General features: G+C 40.0%; 1 protein-coding gene across 2 annotated transcripts; it reads left to right on the top strand.

The window, feature by feature from the left end:
* The first annotated feature begins 4,093 nt into the window (after positions 1-4,093).
* On the top strand, positions 4,094-14,750 carry tmc1 (transmembrane channel-like 1). Of its 2 annotated transcripts, none has more exons than XM_042421773.1 (20): positions 4,094-4,316; positions 5,440-5,463; positions 6,045-6,528; positions 6,650-6,841; positions 6,967-7,057; positions 7,153-7,234; positions 7,407-7,513; positions 7,653-7,751; positions 8,098-8,240; positions 8,325-8,469; positions 8,569-8,763; positions 11,043-11,222; positions 11,301-11,453; positions 12,211-12,339; positions 12,495-12,562; positions 12,721-12,960; positions 13,043-13,168; positions 13,280-13,358; positions 13,962-14,097; positions 14,291-14,750. In XM_042421773.1, the coding sequence occupies exons 1-20, from the start codon at positions 4,280-4,282 to the stop codon at positions 14,515-14,517; spliced, it is 2,937 nt and encodes a 978-aa protein (XP_042277707.1). In that variant the 5' UTR covers positions 4,094-4,279; the 3' UTR covers positions 14,518-14,750. The 2 variants fall into 2 exon arrangements, with proteins under 2 accessions (XP_042277707.1, XP_042277708.1); XM_042421774.1 differs by having other exon boundaries at positions 14,294-14,750.
* Positions 14,751-17,242: the final 2,492 nt, after the last annotated feature.

Genomic DNA, 17,242 nt, shown 5'->3' on the forward strand with positions numbered 1-17,242 from the left:
GTGTGTGTGTGTGTGTGTAAGTGTGGTTCTTGTGGACAGTTGGGGAAAACGGACAGAAAGGTTTGCATTTGCATGTAACAATGTGTTCATGTTGCTGTAGAATAAGCAGTTGTCATTTACATTTACATGCTGCTCTGTGTGGGTTTGCATTTGCAGCTGATATGTGAGGCTCTGTGCATGTGTGCGGTGAACAAATGTGAAGCCCTGCATGTGAGTGCGCGTGCTTGTGTGTGTGTGAATGAGATAGAGAGTGTGTGTGTGCATGTGTGTGCAGCAGATGTCCTGTGTTCTGTTCTGTTCCCCAGACTGGCTGGTCTTTGTTGCTGCTCCCTCGTGCAGACAGGCTTGGCCACGTGCTTCTATGTCTGCAAGGACAAGCCACGCCTCCACCGCTCTAATCTGTCAATTGCAGCAGCCAAACCCCACCCCTAAAAACACCCATAGTCTGACAGGGTCCGCCTCCTCTCTTGATGACGCTGTTTTACTCACGCATACTTACCATGCTTTTTTTTTCCCTCCTCCCTCTCCCAGTCATAGCCACACTGTATCTATCTGTGGCTGCACCAACAACAAGAAAATTGAGCAACGCACTTCTTCTGTTTTATCCATACAAACCACCTCTTAGTCACATTTTCTCTGTTAGCACGTCACACATTTAGGGATGAAGTTTCCTTCCTGAGAAGTTTTCTTTCTTCCTCTACTTCCATACTGGGGCAAAGTCACTTCTCCCCCTACAGAAACACCCAGAAACAGGAAGAAGGAATTTAGTGAAGGGGGAAAACAAGTGAGGGACAGAAACCCAGCTGAGTGCGAGGAGTTTTGAAGAAAAAAGACATATGGCTGTATGATGGAATAATATTCCACTCTGTGAGTTTTCTTTTCCTGTGGATGTTGAAATGATTCTGTATTAATATGATGAAATTACAGCAGCGACCTTACAGGTAGTCTATTTTTCTATAGTCTTTTAAACTGAGAAAACAAGTCTATACTCAATTGCTCAAACACAATCAATCAACCTAAAAAGTCTTTCCAGGCAAACAACCTGTATCACATTGAAACTACACATGCAGCGTGCTTTAGACGTGCATAATGACATGTCTCTGTATGCCATGATTGTCTTATTTTCAATCCCTTTGGCAAAAATATGTTTATAGTCTGAGTCACACCTGATTAACCTGCCCTCTCCTCTCAGCCAAACCCCCCCCCCCCTCTCTCTCTCACTCTCTGGTAAAAACAGCCAGGATTTACCCTCAGGGCCAAACCTCCCTGCTGCTTTACATTTAGTGTCAACAGTTGTAGAGCTGAAGAGGCGTTATTGCCATACAAAGTTCACGGGTTGATTGTTATCGTCAGAGAAAAACGGGCATTCGCAGATACAGTACTTGTACAGTACACCAAAGGAAATAGGGAAGTAGTGAAACTATTTTAAATCTCACTTTTAAACACACATTTGAAATGTCTTAATCTGCACAATGTAGCAAATAAATGCAACACAATGCCTTAAGCTTCACTCTGCAGGCTTCCTCTGAGTCTCTTTTTTTTCCTGCCTCTTTGACCTGCATTAGGGGCCAGGGAGCTTGGTGACAGACAGATCGTCTTTTACAGAGCTGCAGGTTGACTCACACTGTACAGGCAGGCTTTTTGCAAGCTCAGTAGCCTTTTAACACGCCAACAGTGAGATGAATCACAGTCTAACGCCTGCTAACTGATAGCTGTTGCATTTTAAAAAAACAACACTGGCAGACAAGCTGTGTTGTGTACACACAGTGACACACTCTTATCACTTAGCGCTCAGACACTTATCGGTACACAGAAGCACACTCATCAGAACAGACTTGAACAAAATGCACACACATAAACTATTGATTAGATTTGATGTTGTATCTTGTGTGAAACTATTAATGTACACATCATATGCTGTATTTGATCTACATACAGTCACATCTTCTATGAATTGCTTGCTTCATCTAGATTTAAAAAGAAAAAAACAGTTTTCTTATTTAACCCTAGTGGTGTCTGACCACGCAGATAGTTTTGGTTCAATTTGTCCAGGGACTATTTCTTTGAAGTTAGTTCCAGTGACAAACTGTCCCCAGCAAGGTGAGTGAGTTATCCCGAGCAATCAGGATGCTGTTTCTGGAAAAACGCTCCTTTTTAATGTTGTGAGCACTTTACTTTTTGAGGTGGAGAAATTGCAGTTATCTAAAAACCAAAACATCTGCATGGCTAGATACCAACTCAGACGGAAGTGGGGTTTTTCTTATTATTATTTGAGTAAACCAACCCTTTGAAATAAAATATTTTTCACAGTACTCAGCTCTGTCAGTATCAGATTTATGACAGCAGTAAACTCCTGTTGCTTCCTTTTTGCAGTACCCTGAATATGGAACCTTGTGTACAGTTTGGTTGTCTGTAATTTACTCCCCTGCCAATCATCTTAGTAGCAGTAACGTATCCATAAACAGTCAGCTGCATCTTGTAGTGTTCGTGTCTTGATGTCACTCTGCTCAGTTGGCCTCGATGACCTCGCTCACCTCTCTGTTCAATGATTCCCTCGTATCCTAAGTTTAGCAAGAGGAAACTGATCTCCATCCTGCTCTCCTTCCCTCCGTAACACACTTGGGCTGATGCACATGTACACAAACAGACATGTGTTCATGTCTGTGATGCTTTGGGGTTTCTCCACACGTGCAAGCAGAAGCATACGCAAGTTAGATTTTAAAACAATCTGTTTAACCAAGGCAGAGGTGCTGCTTCCTCCACACTCCAGTATAGATCAACAACGCCCTCTGCAGGTTTATTCACCTCTCTCTCATACTGTAGCTTTTCATGTACACTTACTGCCAGTTTATTAGCTCCACCTAGCTAAAACTAATGCTGTCTAATGCAACAGCCCTGCAATAACTTATATTTTACATTCATGAAGGTTGTTGTTGTTTTAATTGCTTTAAACAGTTTTAAAGAGGTGCTGATTCACCTTTATGGTCATTTTGGATGCTGTGGTGCTGTTGAATTTAATTGCATTAAAGTGAGAGGTGTTTCTGATATTTTGTCCACTCAGTTTGTTTCAGTGAGGGAAGACAACATGTGAGTAATAAAATGAAAACTGACCATACTCATTAATAATTTATTAAAGTAATAATCTCAAGAACTTCCCTTTTACACTAACTCTGATCATGGTTGATGTTTGTTTTGCACATTCTGACACACACATGGCACATGGCTGGGGCTGCATGGAGTATATGTGGGACATCAGTCCAGAAACTTACACCTCATTCACCTGCAAGACGTTGACAATATCTGTGCCCAATTTAATGTCCATGGAATCAAAATCTAACAGTTAAATGGCCTCTCTAGCCTTCATGATGACAGCAACCATGTTTCCTGATCACAGACAAATAGTAACTATCACTTGAAAATGTAGGTCTCCATTAACTGACTAACTAATTGACTAACATTCAATAGCTATCTTGACTCAAACCTGAAAATGAAGAAACCTGAGACAGATCTAAAGCAAATAAAGAGATTGCTGTTGCTATTTTAAAACATACGTGACTCAGGGTGTGTGTCAAGAGTCTGTGTAGCAACAGAAGAAACTAATTCATTTCATGTGGCTAAATAAAACCAAGAAGTCTTCCATATACTAATAAAACACAATGTAAGTTTTGCCCAGAAAAAGGCCAAGAGGATGTTCAGCTACATGAGGTGAATGTGATTTCTGAGTGTCATTTTTCATCTCAGTAAACAACTGAGTCATTTGTTTTGATATGACGAACACAATCAAGGGCCACGACCCTCGCTGCTCTTATAACCCTCATGTTTTTGTCTTGTCACACACATACGTAGAAGTACACACACACACACTCATAAACATTCCCAAACGCACACACAGCTGCATAAAGGCAGTCATAACTGTTTTGAATAATTGATCAGTAGTGAAATTGCGTGGCTCTAGGGTTTCCATGCTGTCATTGTCCCTGTTTCGGGTCGATGGGTGGCGAGAAAAAAGTAAACTTCTCATGTGAGTTACTCATCATGTACCAGCCCCTCCATGCGCGCGCACACATACACACACACACACACACACACACACATACATATAAAAACACACTCTCCATTCCCATGGCAGTGTGTTGGCTTGGATTAGCTGTATCCTTCTATCTAAAGAGGTAGAAGGAGAAAGAGAGACCACTGAAGCTTCATTTTCTACTCACATGTGCACTGAGCCTCCTGGATCTTGGGGCGACTGTTGTAGGAGGTGCAGGACCATGAGAGGAAGATGCCCCGGGACAAGCTGATCACTTCTGAGAATGACAGTAAGACCATGCTTCTTTATATTTCTATGACCAAATTGTTATTGTGGTTTCCACATTGTGTGACGCAGGAGCCCGGTTACTGTAATAGAGAGCCTTCATTCTTTGTGCTTGTGGGGATAAAAGTTTGCTAGATTTACTTGATCTTATGTTAAATTTTGATTTAATTTTATTGTGTTTAAGTAGAGAATATCATTGATTATTTTCCAGTATTTACCACTAAATACTGTAAGTACGCTGTCTGTTTGTTATGTGTTTATTACATATTTAGTTGTGATAACTGATTTGAATCTACTCTTGGACAAAAAAAAAAAATCCATAATCCTTAATGAGCTTAATTAAGTCTTAAAGTCAGAGGCAAAACGAGACAAAACAATGCAGCTATTGACACATGATTTCTGGTTTTAATCATTGATAAAAGACCACCCATCAACACACACATATTTACCCTCCTACTCCCTTGCATCTCTCTCTCTCAGCTGCATATTTGGGAGCTGGCCTCTGGCCCTTGGCTGTCTCCCTCGTCCTTGTGGGCTGAGCCACCCCGTCTCCCTTCATTAGGCCATTGTTTGTCTCTTTTGTGCCCCTCTGCTGCACACGGCCGTAATGACCTGTGTGCTGGCCACTCTGGTTACACTAAGAACACACATCAAAGGGCCGGCTACATGAATATCTGTTCAATCCATCAGTGGTCCTTTTTTGTCTTACCCCTTTATGCTCCTTCACTGAAGACAATAGTGCCAGGTACACAATGAGGTAGGCTAAGCTCGACCAGTGAAAGGGGTCAGTGCTCTATTGAGGTTATAAAAAATTGACTGTATTTATGAAGCTGAGGTCAGAGGAGGCAAAGGTTGGCAATAACATCAAGATGAAGAAAGTGAAAGAAATAAAACCACAGAAAATGTTACAATATGTTATTTCTTTAACCTTTATTACCCACTGAGGCTGGAAACCTCTTTTCAAGGGAGACCCAGCATGAGAAGTTGCAGAAATAAACACTACAAAACCAGAAAGATAAAGAAGATAAAAAAAATGGATTATACAAATGTTTCATACAACAGCACATTTTCAGAAGAGATTTAAATGATGGTGCTTATTTAGCTAGAAATGATTTCTCTGTTCACAGTTGACATTGGACTGGACTTTGCAGGTGAGTGGGTTGTTATGTATAATCACGTATCACCTCCTATGATTCGGGTTACTAGGTGATCGTAAAACATTTTATGAACTGAAAAAATGATTGCAAAGGTAGCAGGTCTTTATCGTGTTTTGTAGACTTGTCATTGGTGTTTAGTGTGTATTTTCTGTCTTGTTTCTGGGTTTGGGATTTTGTGGTGGCTATGACTGGGTTGTTCTTTACTCTGAGCAGCTTCACAGTCTCAGCTGCCACCATCTATCCACCTGGTCTCGCTGCTCCATCAGTTTATCAACTGCAGTCCTTTTTTTCCACATATGTGGACTAAAATGTGCACCCCCATCTGTCCCTGTTTCACGACCTGCATCCGCAATTACCCCCAGATTATCACACCTGGATAAAAATAAATCAATGAGATAGAAAAGAATATAATTGGATTGAAAACATTAATCATGAGTTTATAGCATTACAGAAAGCAAGAAAGTGACACTATCACAGTGTCACCAACATGAGTGAGTGTAAATAATGAGTATGTCCAGCATTATTAATCCTTATTGCCATACTGAATAAACATATCATGTGCATTTTTACTTCAGGTGACGAGGATGAAGTTTCCACATTTCAAGAGGAACATGAGCGGGAAAAAAGCAGACCAAAAAGAAAGAATAATGACAGAGAGAGAAAGAAGAAGGGAAATGGAAGGAGAAAAGGAGCTTCTAGAGCAGCAGAAGGTGAAGAGGAATTACAGGATGTAGGTGAGAGAAAAGAAAGAGGCAGGAGAAGGAAGGCAAAGAATGATCTAGGTGAAAAGGGGAGAGAGAAGGATGAGGAGGAACAGGCCAAAGTAAAGAGTGATAGGGCAGCAAAGAGTAAGAAAAATCTAAAAAATGAAAAAAGAAGAAAAGTGGAAGAGGATGAGGAGGAGGAGGAGGAGCAGGGGAAGAGAGAAGCTGAAGATGGAAATGTAGAGGGAAAAAAGAAACATGGAAGTGCCAAAAAAGAAGAGAAAGAAGAGGATGGGGGTAAACGTGCAGTGAAAGAGAAAGCAAAGAAGAAGCACAAGAAAGTAGTTGAGACAAGGTAAATTATTATCCTGTCTGTATGTTCCCACTGAGGAAAACAGATAAGCAATATCAATATTCTGTGGTGCACAGACAAAAGGTGCAAAGAAAATTAAAAACCACACTCTGTTACACCTCAGTTCAGAACAGGAGACAAGTGGTGAGGAAGTTGACAATGAAGAAGAGAAGCATGAGGAGGAAGTGGTGAAACTGGAGTCTCTGTCACCGGAGGAGCTGGAGAAGCTGAAGGAGGCAGTGGAGGAGAGGAAGAAACTGATCCAGAGTCTCAGAGGGAAACCCTGGCCCATGAAAAAGAAACTCACAACATTACGGTAAATTCACCTTAATTTGAATTAGGGTCCTGAAATGATCAGGATCCTCTGCACTCGTAGGATCAGCCATAATTCAAGGTGTGACCTGTGATTCACTTTAAATCAAATCATCTTCTTCCTTGTAGGGAGTCTCAGGAGTTTGTGGAGAAATATGAGGGAGCTTTGGGAAAAGGGAAAGGCAGGAAGCTCTATGCATACAAGGTCGTAATGATCAAGGCAAGGAAACGGTGACCGCTTTGATTGATTTATATAATTATTCAAATAATATTGTTAAATATATGAAGCATTTTGATTTCACTCCCCTTTTTTAGAAATTGATGAAATTTCAACGAGACTTAGATAACTTCAAAACTGCCTGCATTCCATGGGAGATGAAAATCAAGGAGATTGAAAGTAAGTTTGGTAGATTTTCCCTCACAGCCTCAAGAAACTTATCTACTCTTATACACAACAAAACAAGAGACTATGAGACTATGCAAGACTATGAAGAATCATCCACCTTCCCTTCTTTAAAGTCAGCATTGGTGTAACAATCATCCTCGTGTTTATCCTCTGTTCTTCTCAGGTCATTTTGGCTCCTCAGTTGCCTCTTACTTTATCTTCCTGAGGTGGATGTATGGCATCAACATGATCTTGTTCGGTCTGACCTTTGGCCTGGTTATGGTGCCAGAGGTGTGTGGCTTTAATTCAGCAGAAAAAAGTTAGCATTTCCCTGCACTGCATCTGTGTATCTGTTCAGTCTGTGTTTTTGGATGCTTTGAGGTTTCTTTCTAATGACATCTTCTTGCTCACTTGTGTTTGTTACTAACAGGCATTAATGGGGCGACCCTACGGCAGCATCCCAAGAAAGACGGTCCCGAGGGCTGACGAGGGCAGTGCCATGGACTTTGCTGTCTTATGGGACTTTGGAGTCAGTTGGTTATCTACACTACTGGTCAAAAGTTTTAGAAAACCTCAATTTTTCCAGTTTTTATTAAAACGTACATAGCCTAATGTCTAAATTTACTGAATCTCTTTGTTTAACAAATATTTAATCTAATCAATAAAAACTGGAAAAATGGGGTTGTTTTAAAACTTTTGACATACTCACACCCTCCTCATTAAATGTCATTTTGTTATGTTTTGTCACTTTTACTCATATGTGTCAATTACTATTTTGTAAAAATATTTACGTTGTGTCACAAAGTTCTTATAGAAAGTCACAGTAAGTGATAACAAAAGCTTGAAATGAGAAAATCTGTGACTTTGCTCCACAGGGTTACGCCCAGTATTCAGTCCTCTTCTATGGTTACTACAACAACCAGCGTGCCATTGGCTGGCTCAAGTTCCGTATGCCTCTGTCTTACTTCCTGGTTGGTGTCGGTACAGTGGCCTATAGCTATATGGTGGTCATCAGAACGTGAGTTTATTATGACTTCATACTACTTTTTAATGTCATTAAAGCACAACATTATACTGAATCTGTAATTATTTTTGATTGAAGGATGGCCCGTAATGCGAACGAGTCGGGGGTTGGAGATGATAACAGCTTTAACTTCAGCTGGAAGATGTTCACCAGCTGGGACTACCTGATAGGAAACCCTGAAACTGCAGACAATAAGTTTGCCTCCATCACCACCAGCTTCAAGGTCAATGCAGCTGACTATTAATGTTTCAGTACAGTCGTGGATGTCATATACATTACATATTTACCTACATCTTGTATATCCCTCCTGCTGCCTCGACAGGAGGCCATCTTAGAGGAGCAAGAGAGCCGAAAGGATGACAACATCCATCTGACTCGTTTCCTGCGGGTGCTGGCTAACTTCCTGGTCTTGTGCTGCTTAGCAGGAAGTGGATACCTCATCTACTTTGTAGTGCGTCGCTCTCAGAAGTTTGCCCTCGATGGGCTGGAGAATCACAGCTGGTGGGAAAGGAATGAGGTAGAAATGAGAAATGAGAGAAAGTGAGACAGAGGACCAATACCCATACCATAGCTAAACACCTGGTCCAAAATGTGCCTGCAGTTATGTGTAGGCCCAAAAACATGTTGCTGTTGACCCAATGAATTGACTATGTTAAGAAACTCTGTGACAAATGAATCAGAGGGTTTGTCAACATGGATATTAAAATCACCAGTTAAAATAATTCAATCACAAGTAAGAACAATGGATGATAAGAAAATCTGAGAGTTCAGGTAAAAAAATCTAATGTAGATCTAGGAGGACAATAAATAGTTGCACAGAGGGTGGGGGATGCACATTTAATTTTATAAACAAGTACTTCAAAACTACAGACATTAGTCACCTTTATGGGGTAGCATTTGCAGCTACAGCTCCACCACGCCCATTTAAACTGGTCATAGTTCACCTCTGTCAACCTGACAGTCATCCCCAGATTACAACCATGTCTCTGTTAAAAACATAAAATCAAACTGATTAGAAATAATAAAATCGTTTTATAAAAGTCTTGCTAGAGAGAGCTCTAACATTAAAAACATTAAAAAGACCAAGCTTAACTAGAGAGGTAGATGGAGGTAAAAAAGAAAGTAGTATTAGTATTAGTATTAAAGTAGTAAGTAGTAGTAGAAAGAAGTGTAGTGTGCAAATGAATGCTTATTAAATTAGATGACACAGCAGATCTTGAAGGCCTATCACAAAACTCCCTGATACTAATCTTGACCAGGATATTAAAAATGTCACCAGAGAGTCAGAGTCCACTAGAAAATGTACTACTGTTAAAATCGGAACTAAGACGACAGACTGGTCAGCAAACATGGACAAGTAGCTTGGATAGTTGCTAGATGTGGTAGCATGTTCATGGTGTCTGCTATATGTTAGGTTAGCAGAGAGCATCCGTGAGCCAGTTTTGTTTAAGTGGAGCCCATCTGCCCTGAATTAAGGCTGCATTCCACTTACAGCTGCAGGATGTCATGTTGCCTTACCGGTTTGACTTACTGGGATACTTAAATGGAACAAAGCCATTCTTTATGTTTTTAGTTACAACCTTTGTTTTTCCTGCTAAAACAAGTCAAATATCTCTTGTGAAATAGCTCTATTGGTCACCCTACAACATGAGAGGATTAGCTGTCAATTAGATCTGTGGCTCTGTCATGTGTGAATACTTAAACCGTACCATTCAGTAACTTTGTCCCACTTCCATACTACATAGTAACAACATGCAGTTTCTGAAGTTACTGTAAGAGAAATTAACATATCTAAGCATTTTACACTAAGAGGAAATTATACATTACTTACTGCGCCATTGGATGTCAATTAAACTGTAACTTCAGAAAGCAACTGCCAATTAAATGTTTTTCCAAAAATGTAATCGTATTTTTGTTTCTGGAGGCATTACTGGAACAGTCTCACCACCATCCACAACTACTTTAGCATCCATTTGCACATTGCATTGTCGGGAAATAGTGTCCATCCATGGCCCACTCAAAAATCAGTTTTCTGTGTGCCTACTGACTGTTTTGAGTGAACACACTGCATTCAAAACCTGCTTAGAATAAGTACGTAGTATGGACTTTTGACACAGCTAATGTGTTGAAGGTTGTGTAGCTGAACACTTGACCATGACCATGTATATCACTCAAATAATCATTTCACACAGGATAACACTCACCGAGGCAAGGGTTTTGCATTGCACTGTACAAATTTTCAAGACCCTTCAAAAACAGGAAGATGACTGAAGTGATTGATTTTGATCATAAAAGCGTGGTTACCTACATAATCTTTGTCATGTGGCCCAAACTTCACTCAGTCAATCAATCACTCAATAACTAATAACAATAATGATGCTTCATCCAGTATTTTGAGGTGAGGAACCAGACCCTAACAAACTTGTAGGATGGGATGATCATAGCAGTAAAATAGTGAAATACATCACAATTCAACAACCTTAAAACCTTTAACTATGGTAATTTTGCCCACTTTAGTTATTCTTGAAGTTTGGTATTCTGGTAGATCTTTGGTTTATATATTATTATGTCCAAAAGTGTATGCCTAATTTCTAGCCACCTTTGGTTTACTGTTTGCTACAGTGTTAGCATGCACACTATACGTAACTACCTGGAAACAAAAAGATAATTTTGCAGTCCATCATCATGTACTGTTTAAGTTGACAAATTGGCTCATCTCTCAAAAACTCTGTATTCCATGATGCTTTACAAGTCACACAAGTTTCCTTGAGTCTAAAGCCCTTCTTTTTTTCCCAGGTGAACATGGTCATGTCATTACTGGGCATGTTCTGCCCCATGCTGTTTGATGTCATCAGTGCCCTGGAGAACTACCACCCTCGTGTCGCCCTGCAGTGGCAGCTGGGTCGCATCTTTGCCCTCTTCTTGGGAAATCTCTACACCTTCATTATTGCACTCATGGATGAGATCAACCTCAAAGTGAGAACTGGTGTGTGTGTGGTTGCGTTAGATGCTTTATAATTTTACATTTTGCTTAACCTGAGGTGTGTGTTGCAGAGGGAAGAGGAAAAGGTCATAAAGTTTAATATAACCACATGGGAAGCCAGTCTTTACAATGGTACTGTATCAGAAAACAGCACTGCTCCACCCATCCCAGTCCACCCTGCTGATGTGCCTCGGGGGCCCTGCTGGGAGACCATGGTGGGGCAGGTCAGTGTATGTGTGTGTGTAGACTATCATGTAACTTTGTATGATATTATTACTTAAAGCAGAAAGTTATGGAGATGTGTTCAAAATCAAATTAATACATAATGAAATAATAATAACATGATAAATAGAGACAATGTTTATGATATAGCCTCACAGAGTTTATTGAACGTCATTTTTAATTCATTTTAGCAGTTTATATTTTCCCAAAGTCTGTTCATATTTCATTCATCACTCAGTCTGTACCTGTCAAATCAAGACAGACTGGACAGAGACAGTAATGTGATTAGATATTGCTTTAGTATGAATGATTGATTTTAAAAGTTTTTAAAATGTATGAGACATGTCACAATTACATGGCTGCATTAGATATTTTATCAGAATTTATTCATGTAATTATTTACTTCATGATGTCTTATTCTGTTACTTTAAGAAATCTTTACCATATTTGAGGTGCAGATAAAAGGTGAAAAAAGATACTAAGTTCAAGCTATTTAAGATTTGCATTAAAAATGAAATGCAGTGTATTTTTTTTTTACACCTGTACACATAAATCACACATGTATGTTAAATTTTGAGACATATACTCAGTGATAAAGTAGTAAATAAAAAACTTTAACCTTCATAAAATGATCATCTTGAGGCAAACAACCACAGATTTCATCAACTTTCCTGAAAGTATCAATTCTGTCTTTTTAATTATAAATAGCCATTAAAATTCCACACTATACATTTTTCATGGTTGCTACGTCCTTTGCAGGAATTTGTTCGACTCATCATATCTGATACCATGACAACCTACATCACGCTGCTGATTGGGGATTTCCTGAGAGCCGTGCTTGTTCGTTTTCTCAACTACTGCTGGTGCTGGGACCTAGAGGCTGGATTTGTGAGTCATCTTTTTCTAACTGACCACTGCTTTTTTTTTTGTTGTTTTTTTAAAAAAAACACTGAGCACCACAATCTCTTTCTGGGCAGTGATGTGTGAGTGTGAGTCACAGCAGAGTTATTTTTATCCCTTTTTTTTGTTTCTTCCTGTTAAAGCCGTCGTACTCTGAGTTTGATGTCAGTGGGAATGTCCTGGGCCTGATCTTCAACCAAGGAATGATATGGTGGGTGAGAGACAGTGGTTTTATTTAAAAGACATATTAAGCACATTGTCAATGTTCATGTTTTTAAACACATTCACAATCAGCAGCACAGGAATGCTACAATAGGAAACCACTTTTAGCCTGTCCTCCATGCAGTGTTGCCTGATCTTTTCCTTCAGGATGGGTGCTTTCTATGCTCCCTGCCTGCCTGCCCTGAATGTCCTCCGGCTCCATGTGTCCATGTACCTGCAGTGCTGGGCTGTGATGTGCTGTAATGTGCCGCAGGAAAGAGTCTTCAAAGCTTCTGGCTCCAATAACTTCTACATGGCAATGCTGCTGGTCATCCTCTTCCTGTCCACTCTGCCTGCCATCTACACCATCGTCACCATCCCCCCATCGTTTGACTGTGGACCCTTCAGGTAACGTAAAGTTTGTTCAAGGGATCTGGTATTTACAATCTTATTACTTGGCTTTCTGTAACAGTCACTCTCTTCGCTTTAGTGGCAAGAATCGTATGTTTGACGTGATTCATGAGACGTTGGAGTCGGACTTCCCAGCCTGGTTTAGTAAAGTGTTCAGCTATGCCTCTAACCCTGGACTGGTGCTGCCCTTCATATTGCTTATGGTGTGAGTCAGCAGCAGACTATGTGAATTTGCATGACCATGTTGTCATTACTTCCTTTTAGGTGTAACATTTTTGGTTCTTTGATGCTAATAATCTGCTATTTTATCTTTCAGGCTGGCCATTTATTACCTGCAATCCACATCCAAAAGCTACAAAGAAGCTAATGTGGAACTGAAGAAAAAACTACAAGCAGTAATCCCAGATTTGATTTTGTTTATCCTCTTATCGATCACTAGTTCTCTAGTTTCTACCATCACTGGATAAAATAATGTCTCCACTTGGAAATTTAAGAGGAATGAAGGTGGAAAATTTTGTCTACAGTATGTCACAATTTTCAGCTGTAACATACTCCACATGAAGAAGAAGAAATTGAGTTTCAAGCAAGAAAAAATAAGAAATTTATGTTTGTTAATTGTTGGTCATCCAGGCTTGTTTTACTGATGCATTTCAGCACCCTTGGTACTCAGTGCATAGATGCACAAGTGGACCCTCTCTGTGCTACTGTGGTTGTATTTGTAGCATCACTCCAGCAGAGAGCAGCAGAGTAACAGCTCAAGTCTGGGTCCATGCCATCAAGCTGGATCCAAAACATTTGGTAGCATGCCTTAGCAACAAAAAAGGAAGAATTCAGCCCTCAGCACTGTGTTACTTGTGGAGAGCAGCATCAATCTGAGCACCTTTCCACATGCCTTACTTTTCTCAACTTTTGCAGTTACACAATGAGCTGTCGTCAATTTGTTGTTTTGTTATTGTTTCCTGTTGTCAATCTTATATAGTTTGTGTTTCTCATTCAAGCAAAATGAAGAGAACAAGAAGAAGAACAAGCGAGCAGCACTGAAGGCTGCAATGGATTTGGAGGAGGCCAGAAAAGCTGCATCAGAGGCTGCAGATCAACAAAAGAACAATAATGCTTCACTACAAGACCATGAAGGTGAGATACAGGATAAAATGAAAGATCTAATGCAATAACAAAACAATTGTTAAACTGCAAGACTTTTTAATGAATTATTTAGATTAATTGTACATTAAATCAAGGTATTTAAAAGAGATTTTACTTCACACAAACAAATTAAACTACTCTGTTAAAGTGATACATTTCTCTTGTGCTATATCTCACCATGCAGCAGATGGAGAAGAAAACCACGGCTGTAGTCAGAGGTTTTATCATGGTAAGAATGGACGCAACCCTCCTTCTTCTGTTAGATACCAAGAGCATCATCTTCCAGTCACCAGAGCCCCTGTCTCCAGGACCCATCACCATGGCAACCACGGGGCTTCTGGGTACCTGCCCGGTTTCCCTCGACAGAGTGAACCGAGGATGTACAGGGTGCCGAGCCTGCAGAGACACTGAGGGGCATATCAGCAAAGTGCCTCTCAAATCCAAGCACTTTACTGAGAAAGTAACACTCAGATATACGTGACAGTGACAAGGATGCTGACGTGATGGCAGTTAGTGTACGTTTTCCAACTTTGTTTTCATGACAAAAAGAAAATGTAATTAACATGTGTATTCATGCAGTAGTCCTTTTGTTTACATTTTCTCTTTAACGTCAAATTAAAGATTTTTTTTTAACTTTCTGATGATGCAACATACACATGATGATAAAAGCAACTGTAAGCATTTTAAATTGGAATGCAGTTGTTCCTTTGTTTATTCAATAAATAAGTAAATAATGAATATAATTTTCTTTCAGGCTTCAGTGCAAGCAGTTTTTTTATGTCAGGTTTTTTAAATGTGTGAACTAAACTCATGCAATTGTTCTTTACCTTAGCTGACCTTTCATTTGCCTAACAAATTAGTTCAGCTCTCCTCAAAATTATAATCATTTTAAACCATCCTGACACATAATTCTTCTCTTGGCCTCTGAGACACTGAACACAGCTGTCCCCGGCCCTGTGACTGGGCCAAAGTATTAAACAATTCATTAGACATGGAGGCCATTTAACCTAGCTAGCTGGGCTTAAGTGGATCGCTCACTCAAATCTGGCTGCACTTACGCACTCAATGTAAATCTGTCCTTAGCTGCATAATACATATGTGATACACAGAATGAGCCCTGAACTTGGAAAACACACACCCACAGAGTCAGATTTACTCCTCCGAATCTGTGCCAAACACTCAGATTTGAGCTGTCAGTATAAATCCATTCAGCGTGGTCTCCGGACCTTCATGGATGTCTGACTCGTATCATCTGATAACCCGACAGTCATATCCTGTGTCCCAGTAGCTGATTCTGCTCTGCCGTGCACCTGCTCGATAGTGAGCGATCTGTCAATCAACCGCTCATTCAGCAGACCTGTCAGTCAAATGTAAAAGTAACAGTGTTGTCTTGTTAGTTATTAACCTGACATTCAATACATTGATAGTGATTCAGTGTTTTGTTCAGGGAAGATTCAATTGAAATTTAAGATGTTTGCCTGTGTGTAAGAGCTGTCATTTAGGAATAAGTGGGGGTTCTTATGCAAAAACAGATGTCTCTGTTTGTATTTATTATCCTAAATCATGTTTTTATATGTGTGTGTGTGTGTTTATGTGTGTGTGTGTGTGTGTGTGTGTGTGTGTGTGTGTGTGTGTGTGTGTGTACACTCCAGGGACAATCAATCAAACAGGTGTTTTTTAAATTCATTTTAAGAATTGTGTTTATCTGTTTTTGCAAATGAATGAAGTGTTGCGTCTAAATCATTTAAGACAACAAGTCAACAAGCTCATAATGCCACCGACATTGAATTACTGAGCCAATCAGATCCAGTTCCATTGATGCTCATGATCAATTAATGGTAAGTAAACATTAAGAAGGCCCATTCATTCTGCAGTTATTTGAGCCTCTATGTTTTATTCTTTCATCATGGGCCAAAGATTGTCAATCACATTATTTAATGAAGACTGAGGAGACTTTGATATGGAGACAAGTAAAGTCTCCATCTTCTCTGTTTACTTTAGCCTGTCGTAATCTGCCTAACTCTTTCTCATTCAGGTAATACCAACCCTCTGATGCCCGCTGATTCACCCTCTTACTGGAGTTGTGTTTTGGCTCCATTCCAGTTTCCCTCCATGCTTGTACAATGTGGCAGAAAACTGAGCCATGAAGCGTTTCACATCACCGGATATCTTAATATCCGCTGCACTGCGATGGCTATCTCTTATTCACCAACATTAATGAAGGGAAGAGTGAGACATTGTGGCGCTACAAGCACTGATTTGATGGTGTCCACTTTTGCTTCGGAGGCCAATGAGCCTCCGTGTGAATTGGTAGAAAGTTAGAACCTTTTTAGTTGATTGATCTTAGGAATAAATGCATTAAGGCCTCCTCTGAGGTTAAGTACAGTATACATGAGAAGGAAGGATGAAGAGGGGTGAAGAAGAGTATCGACTGGTTGCAGGAAGTGGAGGGGGCAATGAAGAGGTGGAGCAAGAGGAGGAGCAGGATGAGGAGGGCTAAGCCTGTCTTTTGGGTACAACCCATCAGGCCAGCATTCATATAATCCCCCGGAAGTGCGTTGCTCTCTGTGTTAGCTGCATAGCAGATCGACATCTCCTGTTTCACTACATTATTCAAGAGGTCAGATCTGACATTTGACCATAAGGTAGCAGCTGCATCTTGGTGTTTGCAACACATAATGTGATAACAACATGCCAGGATACATAGTCCTCACTTTCACCTCTTTCTCACCATTAAAGCTATTGCAAACTCTTAATGAAATCTTGTGATCTATCCCTTTAATGAGCACTATTATTTAAGTTATAGATGAAGTATGTTAAGAACACTGTGTGCTGCGTTTAAATACAGGGGCTTGTTTCACTTTTCGCTCAGGATTACTTAAGCTTTCATCCAACTTTAATGGGACCTGACCTTTATGCTTACATTTACTCTGGTGTCTCCTTTCTGGGTCACAAGTAAATGATGGGAAATGTCAAACTATCAGTTTTTGAGGTCAATGCCATTTCTTTGTATAATCACATACAGATAATTATACAAGTTGTTATACATCATCCAGTTTGAATAAAGATGAAAGCACGTGGATCGTCTATGTGCTCTTGTTGCTCCAGTCAAATATCAATTAGCAGTTTGATTGAC

The sequence above is a fragment of the Thunnus maccoyii genome, chromosome 9 (genome assembly GCF_910596095.1).
Source record: "Thunnus maccoyii chromosome 9, fThuMac1.1, whole genome shotgun sequence".
In the NCBI taxonomy this organism is placed as follows: domain Eukaryota; kingdom Metazoa; phylum Chordata; class Actinopteri; order Scombriformes; family Scombridae; genus Thunnus; species Thunnus maccoyii.

Bases quoted from the DNA above. Each gene is read 5' to 3' on its own strand.
- tmc1 (XM_042421773.1), top strand. From the start codon at position 4,280: ATGCCCCGGGACAAGCTGATCACTTCTGAGAATGACA. The intron at 8,470-8,568 runs GTCAATGCAGCT...CTGCCTCGACAG, and splicing joins CCATCACCACCAGCTTCAAG to GAGGCCATCTTAGAGGAGCA. The intron at 12,340-12,494 runs GTGAGTCATCTT...TTCCTGTTAAAG, and splicing joins GGGACCTAGAGGCTGGATTT to CCGTCGTACTCTGAGTTTGA.